Here is a 26,307-nt window from a genome sequence, read left to right as displayed (position 1 = left end):
AGAGATTTCCTCTGCTCATATGAAGCCAGGATAAATCACACACAAGACTTAAAATGCTATTTTAGTGGAGGCTTTATTGTCTTCACAGTTTATTGTTTCTTATCTGTGAAATAAAAGTAAATAAAAGCTTTTTCCACTGAGGGAAATGGTTTCAGCTCACAGAAATAGACAGGAGGTCTGCATCGCCACGACATATAGTTACATTTCTGGGAAAGTGCGTTCCATGACGTTGATGCTGAGCCTACGCCATAGCTTCGGCGTCGATTCGACGCAGAAGTATATATTCCACTTAAGGCCTGGATGATAGGATATTCTGAGACAGAGAGCCTGCACATATATGGATATATAAGATTTCGTATTAGAGCAGGGCAGGTAGGCACGCCGACATTTCCAAACATTTGGCTGGCACTGCACCATCAATGAAGTTTAAGAAGAAGTCTCATGCCATTGTTATAGGCCACATTAAGTCTTTGAATGTTTCTCTTCCTATAGGAGCGCCACAAGTGGGCGAAGCCATCTGTTTCATTACCATATATTTATAAGTATACAAATGTCAATAAGAAAGTAATCTGTTAGAGAAATAAGGGCTGCTGGCTGTGGATGTGCTTCTCTCTGAGTAGCTGTAAACTCACTCACCTGTTTCTCTCTCTCACACACACACACACACACACACTCACAGTAGGTTTTGAAATCTCTAGAAATGGCAGGTGTTTGAGGTGGAAATGAGATTCCGTATTAAACTTCCTCTGATCTCTTTGAGGCCAGAACTCTGACGATGATTCACCAGAGTTGTGATTTTCTTGTTGGTTTGATTGTGTACACACAAACAGCACCAAGTGTGCTTTTATAGAAATTTATTTTTTCATCAATCAGGCCACTGCGAACACTGTAACTGTGTCGCAAGCTGCATTTTTCAGCTTGTGTATCAGCAGGCTGTTTTTATAAGTATCACAACCCTGACTAAAACACACCACTTCACTCGACTGCCAACTATTGTTGTTATTGTTTAATCTTCCAGGCCCCGCTGGCTCGTGGCTTTATTGCTGTACTCAGATGCGCATAGGCAAATATCCCGGGCTACCAAATTCAGTTTGTCTTCAGAGTTTAATTTCCCAACTGCTTTGCTTCTAAATGTAATATCAGTCGACGGCATACTTTTACAACTTTAATATCAGACCAGCCTTCAGACCAGAACACACAAACACAACCGACTGCTTAACTCCCTTCTTGCTGCTGCATTATTACACAAATACACATCTTTCACAGAGAAATATGTTACTGAAGGTCACTGTAGCAGTGCAGTGAATGGAAGCTAATAGCTGCTGGGAAGACAGGAACTTGAGTGCGCTTTGGAAAATGGTCGTTCGCTAAATGCACAATATCTATGAGAAATACTCAGCACCTCCTTAGATGTTGTGTTTTATCACAGCGTAGTCAGTGTCATCAGATTCCTTTTTACACTGCCAGTCATTTTACTGCGCTCACAAAATATTGTCTTGTACATGTGCCTGCTGGCTCACTGTCACACTGTCCTGACTTACTGGGACAGAGACGTTGTAAGATGTTACTCTGCTGTGTACTTGTCTCTCAAAATGTCTGCTCCATGACATGTTATTCTACAGGAAGTAGTGGAAAACGGCTAGCTTAGCTCAGGCAAAACTGTCCTGTTCCCACTTTGAATGTGTGTATTTAAATAGAACATGAGACGTGGTGTAATCAGCAGTAGCTAGCTTACTCATCGAAGCTATTCTTGACCATCAACAACTGACCCCAAAAACTACACAGCAGCTAAAACATCAGGTGCCTTAAAGGGAAACTTCGGTATTTTTTAAGCCTGACCCCATCCTCCCGTGTTTTTATGTTTAAGTGACTAATGGAGACAATTATTCAAAGTGGTCAGGTATTGACAGAGAGCACTGCAGCCACAAAACTAGCTGCAGTGTAAGCACTTGGAGGCAATTATGCACCCTCAGTTTACGTCCATTAAAGGTGCTTGTTTTTGCCACTGACAGGCTCAGTTTGTTATTTAAGTGTCTGATACCATAATGGAAAGGATCCCTACAGAGATAGACCTTTATGTTAAAGAGTAAGATTCTTTTTGTCAAACCAGAAACGGCCCCGAAATTGCGGTCACCAAACCCACAAGACTCCATTTAAAAAACAGTACTTTTATCTTTGTAAAATACAGTTGAATCGGAATTGACGGTAACAAAATAAAACTCATAAAAACTGTCTTGGTTCGTCTTTTCACCCTTCCAACAATCACCAACTCTGGTTTGGTTGAAATAAACCCTTAATTCACCCAGTTAGATGTGAAAACATGCTGCCTCTATACACGCTAAAATCACTGTTTATTTAAATGGAGTCTGGTGGGTTTGGTGATGGTGATTTAAGGGCTGTTTCTGGTTAAATTAAAAGGATCTTACCTCTAACAAAAAGCTCTGTCTCTGTAGGGATCATTTCCATAATGTTGTCAGACACTTAGAATAATAATCTGAACCTGAGATGATTTTCTTAGCTTTGCTTGACCTGGTCTGTTTGTTATTGTGTGGCCAATACTCGCTCAAGGAGAAGTCTTTTCACATTTTCAAAATCAGCTAAAATACTCAACCATGACAGTGAAACATTTTAGATAAGACTAAGCTATGTTTCCTGTAGTCCAACATAACATTATCTTCCTGGCTCTCTTCTCTCCAACTCCCACTAACATTTACACCGCTGTCTTACTGCAACAAGTCACCTCTCATGAGATGATAGAACGAGACTCCTCCTTGAGCGAGACTTGGTTATACACAATAACAAACAGACCAGATCAAGAGAAAGGTAGAGTAAAATGTTTCATTTCTCTGTAGGGATCCTAGACGTTTATGATGATAACAATCTGAGCCTGTCAGGGGCAAAAACAAGCACTTTTAGTGGACATTAATTAACAGTGCGTAATTGTATCAGGATGGTGAAATTGCAAGCTGTCACGCCACTGCGGCTGCAGCCATCACACTCAATACTGGACCAATTGCAAATGTTTCCATTAATCACTTAGACACATAAATATGGAAAAAATAGGGCCTCGTTGAAAAATCCCAAAATTATCTTTACAGCTATTTTACTGGCTTTGCATGCTGTTTATAACGATGTACTAAACCCAGCTGACTCTTGGAGTATTGGAGACTAGCCTGCTAGCTAATGAGTTACAACATGTAACTGAGAGGGTTAGAGCTAAGACAAATATTAGAATGATGTCAGAATATGGTTATGCCTGAAGCCTCATCATCTTAGCTGTGTGTTAATATGTACTTCTGTATTGCAACCAATATTACTGCTTGCTCTCGTAAAGCAAGAACATTTTGTTCTAATATCTGCGGTAGAGTTTATTGCAGAGGATTCACATTTGAATTCGAGTGAGAGTATAGTGAAGGCACTGACACACCAAGTGGCTGGCCGTCGGTCAATATTTGGCCATCGGTTAGCACCTGTGGCCCTCGTTGGTGCTAGTTGGCTTTTTTTCCACCAGTGCAGCTTGTTGAATCAGCATCTGCGACTGCAGAGAGCGAAAGTCAAGAGGGAGTGAGATCAAAACAAACTTGTCACATGATGTCAGATTATTTGTCTTTTGCAGAAACACCACATAATGTTTTGTGTTATTGTTCACTGGCACTCGGTAAACACACTCTGTTCTTTCAACATTTGCCACTAGTTCTCTGAAGACAGTTTGGTGTGTTTGGGCCATTAGTCGCATGATATGTGTGTATTTACGTTCCCATAGCCAATAAAAATCAGGCCAGTAGTTTTCCTGTAAGCTTGAGCTGAGAAACTAAATTCCTTGACAGAAGTAACAACAGCTGAACTAGCAGAGAGGAATTTGATATAAATCCTACGGCAGAAGATAAGATAATAATGATATTTTCCTTTAACAGGCTGAAACATGCAAAACAACTGTTTGGGTGCACAAAAACCAAATATATGTTTTGTACAAGGATCAGTCAGTCCATTCATGTATAAAACAATGCACTGACATGTCCATGTGTGTGTCCCCAGGTCGTATTGGAGACTGAAATCACCAACAAATCAGCCCTGAAGCTGTACGAGAACTTGGGTTTTGTCAGAGACAAGCGGCTGTTCAGATACTACCTGAACGGAGTGGATGCGCTGCGGCTCAAACTGTGGCTCCGCTAAGAGGAAAGAAGAAGAGGGGACGGGGGAGGACGGGACAGCGGGTGCTGTTCACCTCGTACGCTATCGGCTTGACAGCCTCAGCTCTGCCCTGGTCATTTCACTCTTATACACAACACATACACACACACACACACACACACACACCTGTGTACAAACATAAGGAGTATGCACATAGGTATGCATAGACACGCAGACACACCCTCTTTTTGTCCTCGACCTCCGAACAACTGTTGTTTAGGCAGAAATGAACTGACATCCCACCTGATGTTCTCATGAAGGTGCCCCCGATACTTCCTGTGACGAGGACAGGGGGGCGAGAGAGGGTGGTCTCTGGGATGACCTTGACTGGGGACTAGATGACCTTTTGACCTTCGAGCTTGGATGCCGCATTGACCCGGGACGTGAGGCGGGAGGCAGCTCAAGTGAGGACGTGCGTCCGAACCCCAGAGGACATGGCACCACAGCGAGTCCTCCTGCAGAACACAGGACACAAACAGACTTAAAGAAAACAACAACACGTGAAACAAGGAGGCGGGGGCGGTAAAAACAGACTGGGAAGAAAATATTTGTGGAGTTTATTTTTGTGTTTCTTTTTTAACCTTGTGAGTTGGACGGGGGGACGGGAAAAGCTAAAGTATGACTGCGTGTTTGTACCGCCTCATTTTGTTTTTTGTTTTTCCTTTGGAGTGTTTGGCTTGTTTTTGTGTGCATGTGTACGTGGCGTGGTTGGTTTCACTGTGAGCAGGTGAACGTGTTTGTGCGACTGTGTGAGCGCATGCTTGGTTGTGCGTACTGTTGTGTGTTTTCCGTTTCCCATCATCCTGTCCAGCGGGCGCAGCGGCTACTCGCTGCTGTTTCCATCACCTGCCTCAGCCTCCGGGACTGAAGCCTGTAAAGATATGCATGCATTTATTTTAAAGTGAGTGCGGGGGAAAGTGTGCAGAGTGTGTGTTGATTAACCCAGTCGAACCCCCTTCCTGCGTTTGGTGTAAGCATGTTGGTGCAGAGCAGTTGATCGAAAAACGAATCACTCCATTAGCGCCTCAAACTTTGCCCGACTGGTGGATCTGACACCTTTTTGCTTCAGTGTCCTTCTCTTAATCTCATCATCAAACCCCTGACAGTATGGGTGAGTCTTTTCCTTCCTATTTTTGCAAATCAGAACGTGTTTTCCCCGATTGCACTGCCAGCCGCTGCAAAATTCCCCAGAAAAAAGAGTCTTCTAAAGAGACTCCTTGCCAATGATGGCGTGGTCAAATGCGTCCTTGCCGTCTCAGTTTACTCCTTTTAGATTATTCGTCTGTTTCTCCTCATTGCAAGTGCCACTCAATCCATCAGCACTCAGCCACAACTGCAGTGACGTTCCTGCCAACAGGCGTCACACGGCAGCCTCGGCCCGCTTCTGGTCTGCGCTCGGCGCCAGACCAAAGGCAAAGTGTTACATATGCTGGAACCTTGTTTGAGTATGCTGTGCGTGTGTGTGTGTGCGTGTGTGTGTGTTTAAGGAAAATAGACAAGTATTCTTAGCAGATTATATTTTATTCTTTCAGTTTGTTTAGATTGTCTAATATACACCTGTATAACCTCACGCTGCTCGCGAGCGGCTGAGTCCACAATGCACTTCCCAGGTGCCCTAACTCAATGCACAACCAACCTCGCTAACATGTTAAGATCTCCAACCTGGAACACGTCATAGATGCACCCGGACGTTCCAATCCACACTAATTATGGCAAAGAAAATTTGCTTCAACTGCTTTTTTTTTTTTTTCTTTAAAATAATATGAACAAAGGTCAGATGCACTTCTTTGGAAATTGCTGCAGTGTGTATGTGTCCGTATGAATGTGTCCTGTTTTTGACAATGGTGTGGATCTGTTAGACTTTTATTTCTCTACTTTCAGAGGCCCCGCACAGGAAGATCATAGCCTTTGAGGTGCTGTGTTTTGTTCCGACCTAATAAGGACAAGAGAAAAGAACAAATCACACACTTCATTTTTTTTTTTGCTTTCCAGGATTCGACTTAGTGCTCAGTGTGATAGAAAGGGCAGGAGACAGTTTGGATGACAGTTGAGGGGAGAATAAACCCTAAATCAGCTTTGATTTTTTATTTTTTTTAAAGTCAAATTAAAAAACCACCAGCATCACAACTGGTTAAAGAAATACTTCACGTTCACAGTGCCCATTTCACTCAGCGCATTGCGTTAAAATTGTGGTTAAAACTTTGTTTTTCTCGCATGCCTCCCCCGTGAACGGAGAATCCAAAAAATCCAAAAAACACACCTCAGTAAAAACAGTCTCATGCACAGCTGAGAAGCCTTTCTGGACGTATGCATGCTCTTGAACTCTGCTGAAGTGGAGCTCATACGCAACTGCGTGCTCAGGTCCACTCAGGGCAAGTTATTTGCCGACAGAAGTGTTTACTTTTGTCACGTTTTAGCGAAAATGCATGTGTTTGAGAAGTACTACGCATAGTGCTGGATAAATGAAACATGAATTGTACTGCAGGAGTTGTGTGAGAGTTTGTAAATGGATGACAGTGACTTCAATTCATGAAGCATCTTCTCAGTTTTTGGATTCTCCACTCTTAGTGAGGCAAGCAAGAAAACAAAGTTGTCTTATGAATTCAGGGTAACAAACGGAGAGTAATTGATTATCAGATGGTCATTTTGCGGGTGAAGTATTCACGTAATGCCAGTTTAAAGGTAAAATTCACCACCTGTTACGTGGATGTCCAACTAGTGTTGATGGTAAATGTAGTCCGTTGAAGAAAGTGCGCGCTAAATTGACTAAGAAAGCAAAAGTCCTGTTGCAGGGCAGTGCCTACATGTACCAGAATGCATTGTGTACGATACTACTTTGCTGGCCAAAACATAGCGTTGCGAGGTTATCAGCTGCACGTGTACTTCTGCAGGCAACTAAATAAAAATGGGGAGGCTCTATAGTCTGAATCGGCGAGAACCAAGACGTCAACACTATTTATTATTTTTCCCATGGCCCATGGCAGTGCATCATCACTTCACTCCTTCTGTATTTTACCTTTCACAATAAAAGCCCAACGTTAATTACTCAGCATTTCGTTAAGAGGCGGTTTCAGAACTTATTGTCTATCTACAAAAAAGCCTCTGGGGGCGAGGGCCATTATGTCAAGCTGATCCAGTGAGGTTGCAGATAACTGGGCCAAGACTACTTCTTCTGTACATCGTTCGTTTTGGCTAATCTCTCTAACCAGATATCTGCACATGAATGCAAATAAATTACTAAACTTAATATAAAGCTAACTCATTGTCAGGATCTGAACACTGCAGATACCAACATTTTGTGGCCCACAGATTCTGCATACATGTGTAGAATCTGTCAATAGATTACCAACAAAATAGCTTACAGTAGGGTAAGGTAACAAACTCTCAGTGGTCATCTGCCCTCTCGGACCTGCTGGTCTTGGTTTATCTTTGGGATCCTAAAAAAGGTCTCCAACACCTCTGTCCATGTGAGGAACAAAACTTTAATGCATTGTTATGCGCACACGGGCTCTCTTAGGCTCTCCCAGTGTCGCTAATAGCATTCAACAAAGACTCTTGATGTTAACTGCAGCAGGATGATTCAGTTTCTGTCGACATCGGAGGGCAATTTGAGCAAAGTCTCCACCAGTCGGTGTTAACTCTCAGCAGCTCAGATTCTGGAGGGTCTAACACAGCTCATGCAGCTACAACCTCGGCCCTTTCCTGCATAAAAAGTATCTCCATCTGTAACACCTCTCCACTCATATTTCAGGATGCCATTAATGGTGTTGGAAACTAGTTTGCAATACAGACTAGGAGAATAAGGAAGGTCTGTTTTTGAGGGTCATCTAGAACACGCCCCCGGGTTGCCCCAAGGCAAAACCCAACCTGTAGTTCTTCCTGCATCCAGCCATGTCACTGTCACATCAAATGACGACGCAGAATGCAAGAAGAGAATCAGATATGCAGCTGCAAACTCAGCTTTCTGGGTCAGCAGAATTTATTGTTTCAATTTTAATGCTTTAACTACATTCACCATCCACAATGATTGGACATCCACACAAATGTTGGCGAATTTCCCTCTAAGTAAACTTCAAATTATGCAGTTGGACATCTGCATGCTTTCATCCTGCCTACAACATTCAGAGTAGAAATCACTGCGAGACGCTGCCATGTGGCACAAGCAGAGGAAAATCTGCTACGAAATATTGGCTACAGAACAAACAAAAGCCTCCTGCAAACATTAGTGGACCTCAGATGTTTTAACGATACAAGGACTGATCTCGTCTGAGCTCCATGAATGACACTACCGGACCTCGCTCACGTTATGGGTTTATCTCCCCTTCTATATTTCACCGCAGGAGCCCAGGACTGAAAGGGAGAGTAGATGTTTACAGAGTCGCCACCCTCATAACAGCCTGTGTATGTACGTTTGTGTCTGTGCATTTGGAACAATGGATCAGATGACCTATTTTTCTTTTTGTTTCTTTTTTTTTTTCAGATTTGTATATGAGTGTTGTTCTATTCCTCGGATATATTGAGAGCATGTTTTTTTGTGAATCATCTGTTGGGAAGGGGGCGGTTTGGGTTGATTTATCAGATTTGATTTTTATTTTTAATTTCTGTGCTACTTTAGCCCATCCAGAGGAGAATTATGAGCAGTTCACAGTGTGATACGAAATCGCTCCGGACCGTCAACACCAATTATCTTTACTGCTCATCTGACACTCTAAATTTCAATCATCACCCCGTGTAAACTCCTAGATTATTTTGGACATTTAAATCTTCTGTCCCTGCGTTGGACACTCGTCTCCCCCTCCTCTGTCCCCTCACTGTCCGGGCCTTTGCTTCTTTTATACAGTGACTACTGATGGATGAAAGGACAGGATAGGTAACACCGTATAAAATGAACTCGTCTTTCAAACCAGCTGTCAGTATGAGGAGGCGTTTTAGACTTTGAAGGAAAAGTGTCTTTTTTTGTTTTACTCCTGTGAAACTCTGGCAGTTCCATGTGGGCATTACAGCCTGTCACAAAGAGCCAAAGTGCTCCGTTTAGCTCATGATCACAGACTGAAGGGCTTCGTCATCAATATCAGTTTGTAGCCATGGCCTGTGGTGTTGCTCTCTCTGACAATGCATTTGGAATAAGTTTTGACTTGACATGCCAGTTCAGTGTTCACAGATGTCTGAGGCAGTTTCTTCCCTGCGCCTGGACGTCCGCTGCGCTAATCCAGGTAGCTCGTTCTAACAATCACCACTTTTCTGTCCTCACCTGGGACGACATCTGCCACTCTACGTTTCTAGTGTTACAATTATAAATTCCCCCAGAAACCAGTTTCCCGATCGGATAAACATTTGTCTCGGCTGTCATGCTGCACCACAGAAAGCTGTGGTCCCTTCAACCAACCAATCTACCAATCTATTAACCATGGGGGCTCTCTGCAGTCTTTTCAGGGCGGCCAGCACCCCCTCCACCGCCATCCACAAAGTGTGCAAAGGGGAGAGCAAAAAGTTTTTTTTGCATGTCAGATTTCTGTTTCCCCTGTTCCTCCTTCCTGTCCCCTCTCTTGATTTTGATCTGGAAATGTCCGATAGCTTTTATTTAATGTGGAAAAAGAACACAGAAATAAATTATTTGATTTTTTTAATGCTGTAAACTGGGTTGTCTTGTCTGCTGTCTGGAGTGGATTTCATTAAAAACATAAGTCACACTGAAAGGGACAGTTCACCCCAACATTAAGAAGCACATTTTTCCCTTTACCCATAGTGCTATTTATCGAAAGGGATTGTTTCGGTGTGTGTTGCTGAGTGTTGGAGATATCAGCCATAGAGATGTCTGACTTTTCTTGAATGTAAAAGAACTAGATTGCACTTTGCTTGTGCTCAAAAATACATCTGAAAAACTCAACAGCAAAGTCTCTTCCCAGAAATCATGACCTGGTTACTGAAGATAATCCACAGACCTTGTTGTGAGCAGTTTCATGTAGGAACTACTTTCTTTCTACCAAACACCAAAATACAGGAAGTTAAGTCTTTGACACTTCAGATATCCTTTCCTGAAGACCCCCAAACCCTTCGTGTCATATGTGTCCACCCCAATGTCGAAATGATAACTACACCCTTGCGAATCCCCGTGCAAAAGGAAGCATGCATCTGCTGCTAGAGGCTGTTCTTGTGCACTGTTCGCACACATGCCTGCAAGAAGTGATGCATCCATGTGATGCAGGTTGGGGTGGTGGATGTGTCACAAAACAGGACTTTGCCCCAGGAGACTGGTGCTTGGAATTTTGTGAAATCTTTCCTGAATCTAATGTACGTAACTTTGCCTAAACATAACCTATGTAACGTAACATTTAGTAAGCCTACGTAACTTTGCAAAACGTCATTCATGGGATGCTTATTCATAGATGTATGAACAGTTGTATGAGCATATGTTGACCGCTAGCTTACTTAGCACCCTGAGCTAGCCAAGAAGGATGCCATTGATGTTTGTGTCTCATGCTGTCATGAGCACAAGCCTCTCCATCCACCCATTTTCAGCCACCTATCCTAAGCCAGGTCGTGAGGGCAGCAGGTTGAGCAAAATATTCCAGGCACCCCTCTCCTCTGCAATGCCTTCCAGCTCCTCTTGGAGGATCCTGAGGCGTTGCAGGCAAGACGAGATCATAAGCCCTCCATGTTCTGGGTTCTGGGTCTGCCTTTGGGGCCTCCCACCAGTTGAACGTGTCCTGAACACCTCAAGCAGGAGACGCTCAGGAGGCAGAACCACCTCAACTGGCGCCATTCGACATGAAGGAGCAGCAGCTCTAGTCTAAGCTTTCTCCAGATATCCAGCTCCTTATCATATCTCCGAAACTCCGACCTATGGTTGTGAGCCACAAGCCTCTCGTCCAACAAAGTCTGTGGATTATCTTGAGTAACCAGGTCATGATTTCTGGAAAGAGACATTGCTGCTGAGTTTTTCAAATGTATTTTCTTTTTTTGGCCCTTAAAGTACCACGAGCACAGTGCCATCATGTTTCATTACATTGGAAAGAAGGCAGACGCCTCTACGGCACCCCAGGTAAGAGGAAAACTGTATTTTTGATTTTGGGGTGGATTGTCCCTTTAAGCTGTATTTATAAGAAAGAGTCACAATCAGACATCTAAAAGAATTGTTTATTTGATCACATCATATCTACATAAAGAGACAAAAAGTGTCCACTATTTTACATCACACTGACCCTAGAACAGTATTATTGCATATAAACAGGCAGTTGTACATTAAGCATATCAGATGGCTCATCAAGTTACAGAAAATATATTTTCTTTGAACTAAAGACAAGACTCTATGTTATCGTCATTGGTGTCACAAACATGGCTCATATGTTCAAATGTTTCTTTTCTGTCTGACCTACAGAAGATGAGTTTTTATTAAATGATTCCTCTTTTTATTAAAACCTTAAGGACTTGATTTTACTACATTTCATTGCAGCTCAGCAATGTGACATTCCCAGGCCGGATGTGTCAGCCAGAGCGTCTCCGTTATCTGTCCTTATCTGAACCAGATTAAAACACAGAACCACTATTGTGCAAAAAATGAGCTGGTAGGGAAAAAAAACTTGTGAAAATATGAACTTCTGCCCCAGTGTCTTCAATGTTTGTGCTTATCCAGCCAACAGAAACACTTCATTCATTAGAGGGAAGTCTCTGCAACAGGTCCACGTATGAACTGACTTGATAGTCATGCACTTAAAAAACAAAAGTAAGATTTAGCAAAATAATGAATTCATACCAGAGTTATATTGTACATCAAAATCTGTTTTATGCTACATACTTTTGTAGGATTATGGTATTTTGTATGAGCGTCTCAAATGCGTTTGAATAAAACATTTACATTTACACAAAATTCACATTTAAACAAAGCGTTAATTCAAATGAATCGTATGTGAAGGTTTCTGAAATGTGTGGGACTCTTACTTTAGGAAAGTAGTTCAGCATTTTGAGAAACTTGCTCATTCCGTTTCTTACCAAGAGTTAAACGAGAAGAGACCATGAAGCTAATGCTGCAGCCAGGAGACACTTAGCTTAGCTTAGCTTAGCATAAAGACAGGAAACGGAGGGAAACAGCTAGCATGGCTCCCTCCAGATAACAAAATCCGTATACCTAACACTTAGCCGTTATTTTGAGGGTCCTGTGTTCCCCACTTTAACACTGTTTGCACTCATTAACCCTCCTAATGTGTTCATGTCACTTTCCTGTCACTCTCCAGCCCAGTCACCAGAAAAAATGTTGGCGTTGTACATTTCTGCAAACCACGCCACAGTACACCCGCAGGTTTCATATCAAGTATCATATCAAGGTGTCTAATGTTGACATTTGTGATCATGCGTTGGAGGGAACGGTGGATGGTGTGACACCTAAGGGAGACGCCTGTCAAATTGTAGACTGCTGTTCCAGACCAACACCACCAGTTGTTTTATGCCGTTCAACCAGGGTTTGTGGCGCCGAACCTTGGTGTTTTTAGTGGCACATTGCTGCATTTCCCAGTGCCATTTGAGCCACCAAAACTGGGAGTTTTTTACGTTTTTTAGTTTTAAGTGTTTGAAGCCATCTCATCCTATCCATAACCAAGTGATTTCTTTTGCCTACACCTGACCACACACACACAATGTATCCATTACAAAATGATGTACAAATGTAACTTATCCATGGTTTGCAAAAAGGTACAATGCAATATTTTTCTGGTAGTTGGGTTGCACTTCTTGCCCCTAACATATCTTTTTTTTTGCTCTGTGCATCTATAGGATGTACACCACGTTGTGCGGGACAGCGGCACCATCTTGAGAGCTACAAACTGTTATCTCTGTTACCAAAGTGTACTCACTCAGTCTAAAAGCAAGATTGTTTACATTGTCTGGATATGTGAGGGGAGGTAGTGGAACGGGGTCTGTAATCCAGTGTCAACATTTTCATTTTTTGGGGCTTTTTGCCTTGACAGTGAGGTGTGAAAGGGGAGAGAGGGGGCGCCATGCAGCAAAGAGCCACAAGCTGGAGCTGAACCCATGGCCACCGCAGCAAGGACGCCACTCCTATGCACGGGGTGCCCACCTCACCCATGAGTCATGTAGTACCCCCAAATACTGTTGCGTGACCACCATGGCAGGTGCAGGTAAGGGCCCTGACAAACCAAGCCATTGGTCGTCCGTTGGTCAATGTTGGATTGTCGGTGAGCATCTGTCGCCCTCCTATTTGCGGTGTGTCCCGCACCACTGTCTCAAGCCTGCTTTTTTTGGCGTCACAGCCCGACAGAAAATGAAAAGAGAAACAGAAATAACAAAAACAAACAACCTACTAAAATCAAGATGGCGTGAGATCGTAAGATTTTTGTTTTAGACATTGAGCTCTTTAGCAGAAGCAGAAAATATGCTTTGTTCTCCTGTCCTGTCGGTCTTCTGGTCTCGCTTTATCAGTGATGAATACAGACTTTCGTTACCTGCTGGTATGGAGAGTTATTTCCTTTCATGCAGGTGCAGAACAAACGTGCTGGTTGACTGTAGCATTGGAGTGTGTTAATGTGCAACTTTTTAGGTGAGACACAGACATCAGGAGGCAACGCACCAGTCGGCCTTCGTCAGTACTATTGCTTTGATGTTGGATTGGTGTGTCTGGGCCTTACCAAATCTACCTCACAAGATGGCGCCCCCATTCCAAAAATTTAACAGGGTGTAATGTCAACTTCAGATTCTCTATTCAGAGTCTTGCTGGGAGTTAGATGAGAAACTGGACCACCACTCTCGACTCTCGTGTCTGTTAAATATGAAGCTAATGTTGCAGCCAGGAGATTGGTAGCTTAGCTTAGCTTAGCTAAGCATGAAGACTGGAAACGGGGAAACTGCTAGCAGTTAGCATTTCTAAGGTAGCCAGTGGAGCCAAATAATAGTTTGAAACATGACCAGTAAAACAGCGGATTGACATTGTTTTTTTTTTACACATTTCTTGTATAGGCTAAACAAATGTGTTCATTCGAAAGTTATAGAGCTGCTGGTAGGCAAGTCTCTACCTTTGGAGGGAGCGAAGCTAGCTGTTCACCCTCCAGTCTTTATGCTAAGTGAAGCTAACCAGCTGCTAGCCCCAGCTAACGCGCTGATCTGGATATGCATCAAAGCAAATATGCATATTTTTCACAATGTTGAACACTTCCTTTAAATATCCTAGCTGTGTAGCAAGAAATAAAACTTTATTTACACTAAAACGACTGACACCAAGTCAGCTACGTACAGTACATATATTTACATCGTTATCGTTTATGTCATGTAACTTTTCTACAGCCCTTTTTTTATTACTTGACAGAAAACCGGCTGGTCGACACTTTCCCCTCAACTCGACCTCAATTTACCAGCAACACTTTCATCCTGCCAATACCCTGCTAATGCATTTCTTTTTTTACAAGCAGCAATATTATTTTTTTATGTCAGAGTGCATCGCGCCAGCCCCACCAAGCCATTAGAGTCAACATCACCTGACAACATTCAGAAAAGTGCTCACATTGGTACTTTTAGAAAGGGGGGAATACAAAGCTGACCTTTGTGCAGCCTGTGCAAATTGTGGCCTATACCCAGTCACTCTCTGTGGATCAGATGAGTCATAGCCAAACAGCCCAGGGTGATTGGAGATGCGGTAGTCATAGCGATGGGGGTGTTTGCCAAGCCTCCTTTACAGGAGCATCAGCCATTGGTCGCAGACGAAAGGAGCCCAGAAGGGACTCGTCAGAACTCATCCTCGGAGCTGTCGGCCAGCAGCATGGCCTGATCCTGGCGGCTGGTCCCGGGCTCTCGAGGTTGCTGGGGAGGAAGAATAAATATAATTAATACAGGATTGATCCTTAATAACAAGTGAGATGAGTAATAATGAGCGATAAGTATAAGTAGGGTTATTGACCTCTGGCTGCCTGACCTTCCTCCTCTGGTGTTTGAAGCTGTTCCTCCTCTTGCGGTGAATCATCCTGATGCTGTAGAGGGCGCCGACGATAAGCAGGGCCCCAGTGATGCCGATGCCCACAGGGGCCAACATCCCAGACACATAACCCGCCTGTCAAGGGTGAGGACATGGAGGTCAGAATAGAGTGTAGTCCGGATAAATCCATTGTTTTACCCCAAATCTAGGCTACAATTAGAATATAAATGGGGAGGGGGGGTATGGTCAAAATGTCCACCCCAATATATTGATAGAAAATATTATTGTTGTACTACAACAAGCATATTATTAGCAAATGTAATTGTCATTGTATATAAACTTGAATTATTACTACTGGTTCTACAGTACATGTGGTTTTTCAAGTGGTGTTGCTGCAGAAGCTGCTGCTCATATGCTGTGGGTACAATCAATATCAAACACTGCACTATTTCTCTGTTTCAGTACTTGAAATATATTAACCTTCTCAGACCTGTTTGGCCGCCAGTGACCAAGCCTAACATCCCTGTCTTTAAATTAAGTGGCTGTAGCAGGCTGAGCAGAAGTAAGGCTAAAGTCTGGCGAGACACAGCGGCCATGGCCACTTTTCAAACCTTTGACCTTCCACCTCAAGATATCTGAATGGAAATGAGTTCTGGGTGCTCATGAGTGTCCCTTTGACAGACATGCACACTTTAAGCTAGTTTCATTGAGTCTGGCATGCAAATGTGTTATTTTCGCCTATTGTATTTGAATATTTCGGTGTGATGATGTTAGTCCCTATAGTACATCAGTGTGACCACTTTTTGAAACAGACATCACTGTATAAAATGACCTATAGTGAACTCTTTACAACCATGAAACTAGAGACCTTGGGCATTCAGAAGATGTATGGCTTTCATAGGTAAATTGAAGATAAGGGGGTTCCTCAGCAGTTTCTAGAACCCAAATGCTCGCCATGTAGTAACTGAAAAATGCAATTCCAATTGGATTTTTCAATAGTGTTCCTCAAGGTTTTGGTGCCTTAATGTGGTATTTTTCAGGGATTTTTGACCATTTTTATCAATTCCTGAGTCATCAGAAATGCTTAAATTTCGCACAAAATCTGTGAAACAATGGCACCTAGTAGCTCAGTGTGTAGAGCAGGTGTCCCATGTACAAAAGCTATGTCCTTCTAGCAGTGGCTGCAGGTCTGATTCCAGCCTGTGGCCTTTTGCTGCACGCCATCCCCTCTCTCCTTCCCCCTTTTACACTTAAACTGTCCTATCTAATAAAGGCAAAAGCCATAAAATCAATCTTTCATGAATCTTAAAAAAGTCTGTGTAACAAATGGTATCAACCCAAAAGTTGCTGCAACAACATGTGAGATGTAATTGATGGTGAGAATGGCGTTATATACTTTCATCATCATGTTCTATATGCTTTAAACTTAAGTTTAAACAAGATAAGACAATGTTGTATATTTCTGTAATTGTCATAAAATGTCTTTTACCTGCTTTATCCTTAACACTGTCACCAAACTGACATTTTTTTGATAGCTAACCAGGACTTTTCCAGGACAGCAGGGGGCAGTCTTACCTTTTCTCTGATCAGCTCTACCCAGCTCCGCACTGGAAGAGAAGAACCAGAGATTCAGCAGGACAATATCCTACAACACTACTAATCTCTTACACTGGTCGTGTCAGTGTTTCTGGTTGCTTTCATGATGGCAGGTGAAGGTATGAGCATTAAATAAACTATGTTAAATAGAAAGGTGATTTATATTCTGTCATACTCAGCCCCTGGTTGCGTTGAACCCAGACAGGAGGTGGAGGGATGAGGCTGTACGGAGGCTGCGTTGAGGATGTTTTGGGTGTTTCTGTCAGGTCCTCCTCACTCTCATCCTCCACTGATTCCTCAGAGTTCTCATCGTCCTCGTCTTCATCGGGCTCCTCTGTTGAGAGAGCAAAATCAAAAGTATCTACTCAGCAGCTGAGAGTCACACTTATAACTGAAAATGAAAATTTGGGAAAAGCAAATTAAAATGCCATCGTTTTTTTTTCTTCCAGCTGGTGATAAAACTCGTCTTACCCTCAGACTCCATCTCCTCCAACCCCGATCTGGATTTGTGCACCAGATGATGGGTTGCCATGGTTACCGTTGTCATAGCACGGTGGAAGGATGAGAAGGAGGGGCCGGTGGTGGGCAAGTTCTCTTCAAGGTTCAGTGTCCTCGCAGCACCTACACGTCCCAAATCACACAGTCCGAGGAGAAAGAAAGAAAGAAAGAGCGGTGGAGGATTTCACACACTGTGTTTTAACTCACAGCTACAACTGATAGCTCACGTTAAAGGGGAACTCCACCTCAAATAAGGATTCCAACATGTTATTTCCAAGACCTAGGAAAGTTCAGTCAGTATTTTTGAACATGAGCTAATGTCTTTCAAAGCCAGAAACCAAAGCCTTGTGATGTCTTCAAGTATTTGAGAGAGAGTTGCTGTCTGGGGACATAGGATTAATGTATGAATTTTGAAAATGCGTGTGGTTTCCCTTTAACGTCCAATAACATCTGAATCTCCTCAGACTTTTACTGAGCTTGTGTTGCATGTATTTGTTGTGTTTCAGTGTTTTAAGAAATGTTGCATGAATTTATTCTCAGACAACTTTCAAGTCTCTACAAGTTCATGTTGAAGTGACATGAATTCTAACCAGAGGCGGCCTACGGGGAAACTAAAACTAAAAAGAGGTGTGATAGTTTTCTTAATAGAAGCAAGGTGCTGCAGCATCATAATGTACTGTGGCTCCATGATGCCATTTTCAAACTGGGTTTTAAAGGGACAGTTCACCCCCAAAATCAAAAATACATATTTTTCCTCTTACCTGTAGTGCTGTATATCAGTCTAGATTGTTTTGGTGTGAGTGTTGGAGATATCAGCTGTAGAGATGTCTGCCTTCTCTCCAGTATAATGGAACTAGATATCACTCAGCTTGTGGTGCTCAAAGTGCCAAACAAACACATTTGAAAAACTCAACAGCAATGTCTCTTTCCAGAAATCATGACCTGGTTACTCAAGATAATCCACAGACCTTGTTGTGACAACCAAAGGCTTAGATTTTGGGGTGGTTGGCAGGGGAGATGTCCCCCTCCATTTAGAACAGAGAGTTCTAGAGTAAAGGAGGAAGTAGTCGACACAACAAGATAGGTTGGGTTGATGGATGGGTCACAAAACACAGGACTTTCCCCCGGAGGCTGGTGTTCATAACCATGTGAAACCAAGTGAACTTACTTGAGTTACTTTAAGAAACACTGCCACCATGTTTTTTTGCCTAAACCTAACCTACGTAACTTAACGTTAAGTATGTAAAGCCATTTGTGGGGTGCTAATTTGTTAGGTATCATATGAACTGTTGTATGAGGATACATCTTAGCTTAGTAGCTAAGGTTACAGCTCAGCCACAGGGGACGCCATGAATGTTTACATCATGAAAGTGCTCACAACAAGGTCTGTGGATTATCTTGAGTAACCAGGTCATGATTTCTATAAAGAGACATTGATGTTGAGTTTTTCAAATGTATGTTTTGACACTTTGAGCACCACAAGCTGAGTGACATCTAGTTCCATTATACTGGAGAGAAGGCAGACATCTCTACAGCTGATATCTCCAACACTCTGCAACTCACACCAAAACAATGTAGAAAACAGCATCATGATTCATAAAGTCATTGTTCATCGGAGCATTATCTTTGCAGTGAGATTCACTCACTGATTCTGGTGCTGCCACATCACCTCTCTCACCTCTCTCAGAGTGATCCTCCACCTCAGTTCCGGCTTGCCGCTGTGAAACAGACGGACCCGATGAGCCGATTGGCTCCAGCAGCTCCCCGCCGGACGTCTGCCAAGGTGACGTCCAGTCTGGCATCAGCAGGGGTGGGGCATGCGAGGGACCGTCGCTGTCTGTCTCCACGGTGACCAGCTGGTCCAGGTCCACCTCTGACTGAGGCATTCCTCCGGTTGCCATGGCAGCAGGAGGCTGAGCACTGCCGGGCACCAGCGTGACCGCCGCCACTGCCTCTGCTGCTGCCCCCTCTGGTGTGACATCTTCAAAAGGCTCGAAGATGAGAGGGAGCGCCTCTGATGACATGGTGCTCTCCGTGGCTTCATCCTGAGATGGTGGGACCACGGTGTCCACTGTAATCAGAGTCAGAGTGAGGGTCAGGACACGGAGCATGGTGTGTCATTTACAAAGGGCAGAGCTGTTTGGACCTTCTGGTAAAAGTCAGACTGAAAATTATGTTTTTGGGATCATGCTAGGTTCAACTCAGTGGGTATCATTTAAAAGATTACAATACCAGCATGGGTGGATTATGAGACAATGGGCCCCTGGGCACAGATATGCAAAGGGCCCCACCACCTCTCCTACATGCACTGGTCATTTGTGGCTTTGTCGTCTCTTTGTGGTTGTTTTTCCTGTTTTTGTGGTTATTTTGTGTCTTGATGCAGTTCCTTTGCTGATAGGCTTGTTCGGAAATCCATTCATGGATCCCAGTACCAATACCAGCTATAGTTACCCAACTGCTATTAAGTTTAATGACAGAGATGAACTCTTTCGGTGTCGTTATGAGTTTGTTCGAACTGTTAAACGGCTTGATGTTTGATGGTAGCCACTGCTGCTGCTGTGTTAGCTCGTGTTAACCAGGTAGCACTGGGAGGACAGCAGCTCTTGAGACGGCAGCAACAGAAAGTTTGCTGATATGGTGGAGAGTTGGGAGAGTCTGGGATCAGACCCCCAGCACAAAAAGGATTGAATCCAGGTATCGTTTGACGAGAGGCATTTTGATACTACTTGGTACTGGGTTATTTCGATCGATACCTTTAAGGAGCAGGTTGTAAGATTTACAGGGATTCAGTGACATCTAGCGGTGAGGATGGACGGTTGCAACCAGCTGAAACTTCTCCCAGTTAATTACTTTAGTGTTCAGTGTTCAGGGTTTTTTTACTGGGAGCTGAAGTATCCACAGAGGTCTCCTCCTTTCCAAAACAAACTGACCAGGTGATTTAAAGCGGTAAAAACACTGAATAAAGCGCTTTCACATTACAAATCAGGGTTTATTCAACACTGTTTGGCTAAAGCTAATTTGTGCTCACATTTTACTCTGATAACTTGAGATCCAGACATTCAGAAGGGTTTTTATTTGGAGCTGAATTATCCACAGAGGTCTCTTCCTCTCCAAAACAAACTGACCCGCTGATTTAAAGCGGTAAAAACACAATAAAGCAGTTTCACGATCAAAGAATCTGTTTTTTTCCAGCACTGATCGTCGCAGAGGGGCTGCCAACTACAGTGGCCGATACAAAAACGCAAATGGCCTTATCTAGAGCCAGCGTTTGGTTTGACTGTTCGGTGCTACTGAAGAAATGTGGCGGTGTAACATGGCGATTTCCGTAGACAAGCACCCGCTCCCTATGTAGATATAAATGGCTCATTCTTAGGTTACTAGAGAAACACTTATTATATTATATTCCATTTCTGCCAATATAACCCCCTATATCCTACACACTGCTCCTTTAGGTTTAGAGTACCAGCTTTAGTGAGTAAACCGGGGCAAACGAGTGAGGGTCTTGCAGTTTCTTTACTCGCAACTCTGCTGACAGCTAAAATGTAAAGTGTTTACTATTGCAAAGCAGAAAATGTATTCAGCGTATATGGCACTTTAGTATTTATGTCAGAATGCAGCTTTGTGAAACAGGTACCTCTGTGGACACGCAGTCTTCTCATTAGAAGCACTTGCACCCTCTCCAGAGTCGAGTTCACAGTGCAGCTAAGACACAGTGAAAAGAGGGTTGTTTGAAAAACGCTTCTTTCTAGATAAGAGGCGACCACGGAGGGGGCTGTCACAGGAGGAACCGTCACTGCATATCTCCCCGGCATTCCCTTTAGTCCAAAGCGTTTCTGAAGTCGGCTGAAAAATGCTTATAAAGACCGCAATCCTTTTACATAATGCCGTTTTGGGAATTGAGTTTTTTGTCAGCTTCCTTTCAGATGGGAGGAAGCTTCATCAAACAGACAATCCCCAAACGGACGTCAGGAACACATATTGGCTCAGACAGACTCTTTTAATCCATTTCCCCTCGTCTGCCTCACTGAATAATAACCTGCCTGTTTCCTTACAATAGTTTGGATGGGGAGTGTGAAGGGTGGGGAAGAAAGGGAGGAGGTTTTGGGGGAGTGTATAGATGGGTTGAATCCTCCAAAGACTTGTGTAACACACCCAGCCACCAGCCCCTTTCCTGGCAGTTGTGTGTGTTCCCTTTTTTTTCTTCCAGGCTCGAGTCAGGAATAGAAAGTAATTAGACTGCCACGGGTCCCAGCTGGGGTTCAAAGTGGAGCGTGGAAAAGCGAGCGCCTTTCTTTGCCAATCATCAAAGGCAATCTCTGCAGCAGCGACGTGTCGTTTTCATTTCCGCCTCACTTTTTAATGAAGCCTCCTGAAACCCTGCAAAACTCCAGCAAGCGAGAAAATAGTGCTTGTTGTGGAAGGAAGTCTTTTAGGGTGACAATGGCTGCAGAGTATTACCTTACACCAGGGACTTTGTGTCTTAAGTTTGGACATGTTGAGGAAGGGATTACAGGAAGTTTTACCCCCTAAAAGAACGCCCATTTTACATCAACATTGTTCTAGTTTCTCTGACCTACCTCCACTGGGCCTCGCCGCTTCAGTCCACAGGCTCTCAGGTCCATCCTCTCTGGGCATCAGGTTTGGTCCGATCTCAGGTAACAAGGGATCTGGGAGGGAGGTAGATCCATCATGGCCCCAAATCGACAAGTGTGTGGAGGTCCGCGGTGAGATGAAGAACAAGGGAGGGATGTGGGAGGTCAGTTTCTGGATCTGTGCTCCAGGATTTGGAGGTTCTGTAGAGATTGCTTCTGGGTCTCTATCCTGAAGAGAATCACTATAACCAGGTAGCTTCATTCCACCTTGGTCTTCTCCCTCCCTGGTGGAGATGCTCAGCTGTGGTGCTGTGGAGGAGGCGACAAATCCATCTGGCGTCAACCTTGTGGTGCTCAGGGCCAGGTCCAAGTGTCTTCTCCCACCTGTTGGCTGGCTGATGGCAGGTACGTCCTCCTTTATACCTTCTGGATCAACAGACGAAGCTGTCTCTGACTGACTTTGAGCGTCGCCCATCTCAGATGTGCTCCCGACCTTCTTTCCCCCGCTCCTTTGGCTCCATGCCTCTCCACCAGCCTCGCTCGGCCCAGATCTTCCATCAAGGCTGTCCCCGTTTTCCGTCTGCGTCACTGGAGCTATCCCCTCAGGTCGTCCATGTGGGCCAGCCCCTCCTCCCGCACCTACATTCAATATCAGGCCAGTCACATCATGTTCTGCATCTGAGGGTTCAGACTTTACATCTGTAGGGTGCGTTGACCCGACAGTTGCTCCTGAGCTGGCGCACTGCCCGTCACAGTCCTGCGTGGGGGTGAAGTTGAGGAGGCGGACAGGGGTCCCGCAGACACAGAGACAGGTCCCAGCCAGGAGGAGGCGATGGAGCGTCCCAGACATCAGCATCTCTGTCTCGTCTCAGTGCCTGCTGAGAGGGGACACAGATGATAAACGCCAACAGGCTTGAACTGAGGTGTGAACAGCCCCTGCCTGCAACCTCAACGCTTTGTCATGTGGACACAGAGACAAAGCAGAGGTGAAGGTGTGTGGGGAGGGAAGATATAGGTGACAGGGCACGTTGCAAAAGAGTGCAGATTAAAGGGTCATAATGCAAAGTGTGTGTGGTTTTTTTTAGAACTTTATACAGCCTGTGATAACCACAGAGAACAGGATTAACTGTGTGTCTGTCTGCCTTTGCTTTGATGCTGCAGTTGCATCGTTTTGGAATAATTTGGGTGAAATTCCTTTTCATCTCAGACTCCTCTGTTCATTTTGTATAAACAGAAGGAGATGCTGGGCACACGCACACACAGAGGGAGAGTGACAAACACACACACACAGAGGGAGAGTGGCAAACACACACACACACAGAGGGAGAGTGGCAAACACACACACACAGGGAGAATCTGACACAGCAATCCTTAGCACCCCTCCGCACTTCACCTATAAATAGCACCAGGTTTTCTCCTCCACAGATGGATCCATGAATGTTACATCTCCACATTAAACAGAACTGCATGTCTCTGGGAAAAAGGAGGAATTTTCAAACAGCTTTATGCACATTGTCACACGCTGAATTGGATTAAAAAACAAAGCAAGCAACGTGTGCATGGCGCATTTGTTGCTTCACATGACGTGTCCGCAATAATCACCTAATAATCAATCACTGCTGGAGGGAAGGAGGATGAATGCGCGACACGTCTGGTGCTCACAGGGTGACACCCTTTCCCTGAGTCAGAGAGAAACCATCCTCATCCCCACCATGCACAGCCCTGATGATGCCACGGTCCAACAATGTCACAACACAACCCACTTTCTTTTCTGCCTGCGCACCTCCCCTGTGATCAATACAGCGAACAGCCACTAAGCTCATGCAGTCCACCACCTGACAACACATCGGCTCCAGCGTTTAGACTGTAAACAAATTCACACTGCAGCATTACCATACTGGAGCTGATCACAGCCTCAGAGAGGAGACATACAATGCATTCCCATAAATCGCACCAGCCGTCATTCTCTGCACGAGGCGGTAATTATAAGGCTATAAATAAATACCTTCCAGAGTTCATGACGGATCGCGGTGCCTGGAGGACGCAGAGCTTCTCTTTGCAGCGTGCAAAGAAAAAAATGCAGCTCGCTCGAGTACGAATTGAGGATGTAGTCAAGTGTGGAAGCTGAAGGAGAGGCTTGTTGTTGTGCAGCTCGGCGTCACTGACTCAAAGTCTCAGTCTTCTCTACGTATGTCCGCCTGCTTCACAAGTGCAGCTGCCACCAAGTGCCTCAGATCTGCAGGATTTATTTGACACACGGAGCTGTGACTCCCAGTGAAAAGCAGCTGTTCCTTGATGAATTATCAGCAGTGCATTTATTTATTTATTGTTTTGCCCAAAGGGTCACATGAGGCTTTTAGTGGTGCTGAATGGACAGCTCCTTCACGTCGAGTTAAAGGTCGCCAGAGAGCAGCGGAGACCACAGAAGAAGACAAGTGTCAGTTTGTGATGCTGTCACCATCAGCTAAATATCAAATGTTTTGTTTTTTTATTGCTAAATATATTTAAGTGTATAATCACCTGTGCTACAACAGAGGCAAATGGAATGTTTAAAATAATCCTAATGCATAAATTAGATAACTTAATTAGCAAATTCGCACATATCTTTTTTTCCGATTGTTTTTTATTTATTTTTTGTGTACTGATTTCTTATGAACTCTTGTTCTTGTAAGTAATAATGATAATGATAATAATAATTATGATGTAGAAATAATAAGTGCTATACCAAATAAATGTATTATTATTATTATTATTATTATATATGATATAATATATAAAAATGTAATGTCTTAGAATATATTATAAAATATATTATAAGTTAAATAAATAGTAATAAATAATGATGATAATAATAATAATTATTATTATTATTATTAGGGGGGTGCTAGGTCGGGCACAGCCTCTATCTGCCATGAATTGTGGGTAAATTAATACTATTTAATACTAATAAATTGTATTTGATAATCATTATGATTAATGCCTTTAAAGGGTGGTTTACAACTTGTGCCAGTATACATGCAAAAATTCTTTTGAATGGAGTTTAGCTCATGTGCAAATGTATCTGATATTTTCATAGGCTATCAGTGCAAAAAAATAACTTAAGAAATGAAACTTTAACTTTTTGCATTAAAAAAATCTCTGATAAAAAACAAGGATTGAGCACAGAAGCTCCATTATGCACTCACAGCTTTACATGCCATCATATTGTGAGCATTTAGAATATTGTGGTACTTATAGAAATAAAGAGATGTTCTGTGGGCAGCTGATTTTTTTTTATAAGACTGCTTTTGCTCTTTAAATCACAGTTATTCTAAAATAGCACAGTATACAAGCAGGTGCATGCATGGGCACTTAGTACCAAATAATAATAATAGATTTTATTTGTAATGCACTTTTCATCCTTGGATCTCAAAGTGCTACAGGTTAAAAGCATAATAAAAACATAAGAAAAAACACTATAATTATCTCAAATTAACAGTCAAATGCCTTTTTGAATAAAAAGGTTTTCAGGCCTTCTTTAAAAGAGTCCAGGCTCTGTACAGCTCTCAGCTGGAGAGGGAAGTTGTTCCACAAACATGGTGCAGCCGAGCAGAAGGCTCGGTCTCCCATGGTGCAGAGCTTGGTGCTGGGGACTGGGAGGAGTAGGCTGCCTGCAGATCTGAGGGTGCGGGTGGAGGATTGTGGAGTGATTAGTTCTTGTAGGTAGGGGGGTGCGTGTCCATTGATGCATTTGTGGGTGAGCAGCAGGATTTTGTAATTGATCCGGGATGAGACAGGGGGCCAGTGCAGTGAGTGTGGAATGGGGGTTATGTGCTCGTCTTTACAGACTCTGAGTGTGGAATGGGGGTTATGTGCTCGTCTTTACAGACTCTCATCAGGACCCTGGCAGCACTGTTCTGGATGTATTGCAGCTTCTGGATGTTCTTGCCAGGAATCCCGATGAAGAGTCTGTTGCAGTAGTCCAGTCTCGAGGAGATAAAAGCATGGACTAGCTACTCTGCATCTGGGAGGGTTAAAGTGGGGGCGGAGTCTGGAGATGTTGCGAAGATGGTAGAATGAGGTCTTGCACAGGTGTTTTATATGGTCATTGAAGGTCAAGTGGGGGTCAAACTGAACCCCCAGATTTGTAACTGAGGAGGAGAGAGGGATGAGCTGGCTGTCAAAGGTAAGTTGGGATATGGGTGAAGACTGAACCTGGTGTGGGGTGCCAATGAGAAGTGCCTCAGTTTTATTGCTGTTCAGTTGGAGAAAGTTATTGTTCATCCATGCCTTTATCTCCTTGAGACAGGTGGTGAGGGATGACAGGGCTGCAGAGGGGTTTGGGGCAGTTTTGATGTAGAGTTGTGTGTCATCAGCATAACAATGGAAGGACATCCCATGTCTGCTGATGACACGACTGAGGGGAGCATGTAAGTGATGAAAAGGAGGGGGCCAAGAAATGACCCCTGCGGAACACCACAGATGACAGGGAGCAGCCTGGATTTGCATCCTCCCAGCGAGACATATTCCTTCCTG

The 26,307-nt window shown here is 43.7% G+C and overlaps 2 protein-coding genes across 3 annotated transcripts in view; one reads left to right on the top strand and one right to left on the bottom strand.

Annotated features, from left to right (window-relative positions):
• The window catches only part of naa30 (N-alpha-acetyltransferase 30, NatC catalytic subunit), a 15,665-nt gene extending 5,838 nt beyond the window's left edge, over window positions 1-9,827 (top strand). Inside the window, exon 4 of the mRNA XM_050057492.1 lies at window positions 4,036-9,827. Coding sequence (XP_049913449.1) covers window positions 4,036-4,173 — 138 coding nt within the window. The 3' untranslated portion in view covers window positions 4,174-9,827. The remainder of the gene's footprint in view (window positions 1-4,035) is intronic.
• Window positions 9,828-11,310: 1,483 nt separating this feature from the next.
• Window positions 11,311-24,177, bottom strand: LOC126398267 (uncharacterized). 2 transcript variants are annotated; one of them, XM_050057467.1, is made up of 8 exons: window positions 23,798-24,177; window positions 21,778-22,670; window positions 18,879-19,271; window positions 17,174-17,323; window positions 16,878-17,036; window positions 16,682-16,713; window positions 15,107-15,241; window positions 11,311-14,994 (listed from the first exon to the last, which is right to left on the bottom strand). In XM_050057467.1, exons 2-8 carry the CDS (start codon window positions 22,646-22,648, stop codon window positions 14,920-14,922), a joined length of 1,815 nt encoding a protein of 604 aa, XP_049913424.1. In that variant the 5' UTR covers window positions 22,649-22,670; window positions 23,798-24,177; the 3' UTR covers window positions 11,311-14,919. The 2 variants fall into 2 exon arrangements, with proteins under 2 accessions (XP_049913424.1, XP_049913423.1); XM_050057466.1 differs by lacking the exon at window positions 23,798-24,177 and having other exon boundaries at window positions 15,092-15,241; window positions 21,778-22,795.
• Between the last annotated feature and the right edge of the window lie 2,130 nt (window positions 24,178-26,307).

The sequence above is a fragment of the Epinephelus moara genome, chromosome 12 (genome assembly GCF_006386435.1).
Source record: "Epinephelus moara isolate mb chromosome 12, YSFRI_EMoa_1.0, whole genome shotgun sequence".
NCBI lineage: Eukaryota > Metazoa > Chordata > Actinopteri > Perciformes > Serranidae > Epinephelus > Epinephelus moara.
This window is presented reverse-complemented; position numbering and strand designations above follow the sequence as displayed.

What these genes read in the sequence shown, in the direction of transcription:
- LOC126398267 (XM_050057466.1), bottom strand. Translation starts at nt 22,648, where the DNA reads ATGCTGATGTCTGGGACGCTCCATCGCCTCCTCCTGGCTGGGACCTGT. An exon ending in GGAGGATCACTCTGAGAGAG is followed by an intron (nt 17,324 to 18,878) that starts GTGAGAGAGGTG and finishes TGGGACGTGTAG; the next exon opens with GTGCTGCGAGGACACTGAAC. An exon ending in GGAAGGTCAGGCAGCCAGAG is followed by an intron (nt 14,995 to 15,091) that starts GTCAATAACCCT and finishes CTTCCTCCCCAG; the next exon opens with CAACCTCGAGAGCCCGGGAC.